The sequence below is a fragment of the Ochotona curzoniae genome, unplaced genomic scaffold, assembly GCF_017591425.1.
Source record: "Ochotona curzoniae isolate NIBS_2020 unplaced genomic scaffold, NIBS_Ocur_1.0 contig_1274, whole genome shotgun sequence".
Taxonomy (NCBI): Eukaryota; Metazoa; Chordata; class Mammalia; order Lagomorpha; family Ochotonidae; genus Ochotona; species Ochotona curzoniae.
The window spans coordinates 10,981,865-10,983,567 of NW_024465023.1; the positions used below are offsets into that span (position 1 = coordinate 10,981,865).

The 1,703-nt window shown below is 47.7% G+C and overlaps 1 protein-coding gene across 1 annotated transcript; it reads right to left on the reverse strand.

The window, feature by feature from the left end:
* Positions 1-210: 210 nt before the first annotated feature.
* On the reverse strand, positions 211-795 carry LOC121171288 (dual specificity protein phosphatase 18-like). Its single transcript, XM_041002929.1, has one exon. The coding sequence runs from the start codon at positions 793-795 to the stop codon at positions 211-213; it is 585 nt and encodes a 194-aa protein (XP_040858863.1).
* Between the last annotated feature and the right edge of the window lie 908 nt (positions 796-1,703).

The window sequence follows — 1,703 nt, forward strand, 5'->3', positions numbered from 1 at the left end:
CCCCTTCTGTCTCCTGCCCTTTCCCACCCATTGCTTCCCGCTCCTCTTCCAACTGTCCCCTCACAAATTAAGACACAAGTCACCAAATTATATGCAGTGATTTTTATTCAAACACTGACACTATCAAAATTCCAATGCCCCCCGTCTTTTCATGCCTATCAATAGGCATCACTATCAATAGGACATCGGGCAAGTTCAGATAGTTCACATTTACAGCCTCATCATCTGGATTTCTTCTTCATAGACATCAGGAACCACGCCCACAGGAGAGTTGATCATTTTCACAGAGTTCTTATTAAACAGCTTAGATTCATAGTGGATAAGCTGCTCCCAAAAGCCATTGTTAGGCCGGATGATGGGGCGGAGCGACATGATCCACTTGTGAGCATCACGCAGTGTCATAGCATGGTACTTCATCAGGTATGCAAGGCAGAGTGTAGGTGAACGACTCACTCCTGCGACGCAGTGTAGCAGCGTTCGCCCCTGCCTCATGTCCTCACTGTGAATCTGATCCGCAACAAGATCAAAATAGCCATAGATGTGTGAGGTTGGGGTGTCAGTCACTGGCACCTGCAAGTATTGGATGTTGTCATAGTATGTGTTCACCACTTCCACTGAGGCGTTGATGACCATGGTAATCTGACTGCTGGATAGAATGAATCTGCTATTGGCAGCCACCCCATTGCCGATATAAAGGCTGCGGGTTATCTGGGTTATACCATGGAAAGACGGCTGCCGTACAGAAAGAGAAGGAGGTGAACTTGTGGACGGAGATGAACTTGAGGAGGTTGTCATGAAAATGGCAGGACTAGTCTGAACAGTTTTGGGGTACCACCCTCACGAGAGAGTTCAAGGAAAGGCTTCTTGTGTGGGCCTGGCAGAGAGGACTGGTCACAGATCACAGCTCTCTGCCTCTCTGCTCTGCCACCCTCTATGACATCACAGTCCTGGGGTGCTGACCCTCTGATTTCCCTGGCAATTGTCACTTCCTCTTCCTGCAGGGAGGACACAACCCAGTCCTTCAAAGAAACTGTCCCCTCCCACCACTCTCTTCCCCATCTCTTTCTTTCCCATCTTTCTTCACACTTGTTTGTTTCCCGAGGCCTAATGCTCATCTTTCGTGACTTTCTAACATGTTCTGTTGCAACACACCAATTTGAGGGTTCACTTACTGGCCCCACGAAATGCAGTATCTGTGAATGCTTCTGTCTCATCAGTGTTGTAGAACACAGTCTAGATTTCTAAGTTGAGGTTCAACGTTAGGTTCACACGACATGGTATAAATCTTGAGCAAAATATAAATCTCCATAAATCTTCAGTTAGATGGGGGCTGTGTCCCCAGCTGTAGGCAACAGCTAGGTTGCATCATACCAAGGCAGGTGTTACACTGCTAGGGGAAAAGCAACTAATAACTGGTGGGCATCTTGGGCCCCATTAATGCCAAATTTGTGGTAACTATGCCAATGTGTCAGCATAGTCACATATTCCATTTTTTTAAATATGGGGCTGAACAGGCATAAACACACTAAGAAACAGTCTGGGGATCCACGCAGGAGTGTGCATGGGCCCTGGGTAGACAGGCAGGGTCTCAGACTGACATGGCTACCACTGCAGGACCAGGCATGAAAGACTACAGATTCTTCAGGGAACCAGGTCTAGAGATGTGTGGGTGAGGCGATGCTAAGGAAGAATGTGGCAGGTGA

Bases quoted from the DNA above. Each gene is read 5' to 3' on its own strand.
- LOC121171288 (XM_041002929.1), bottom strand. From the start codon at position 795: ATGACAACCTCCTCAAGTTCATCTCCGTCCACAAGTTCACCTCCTTCT.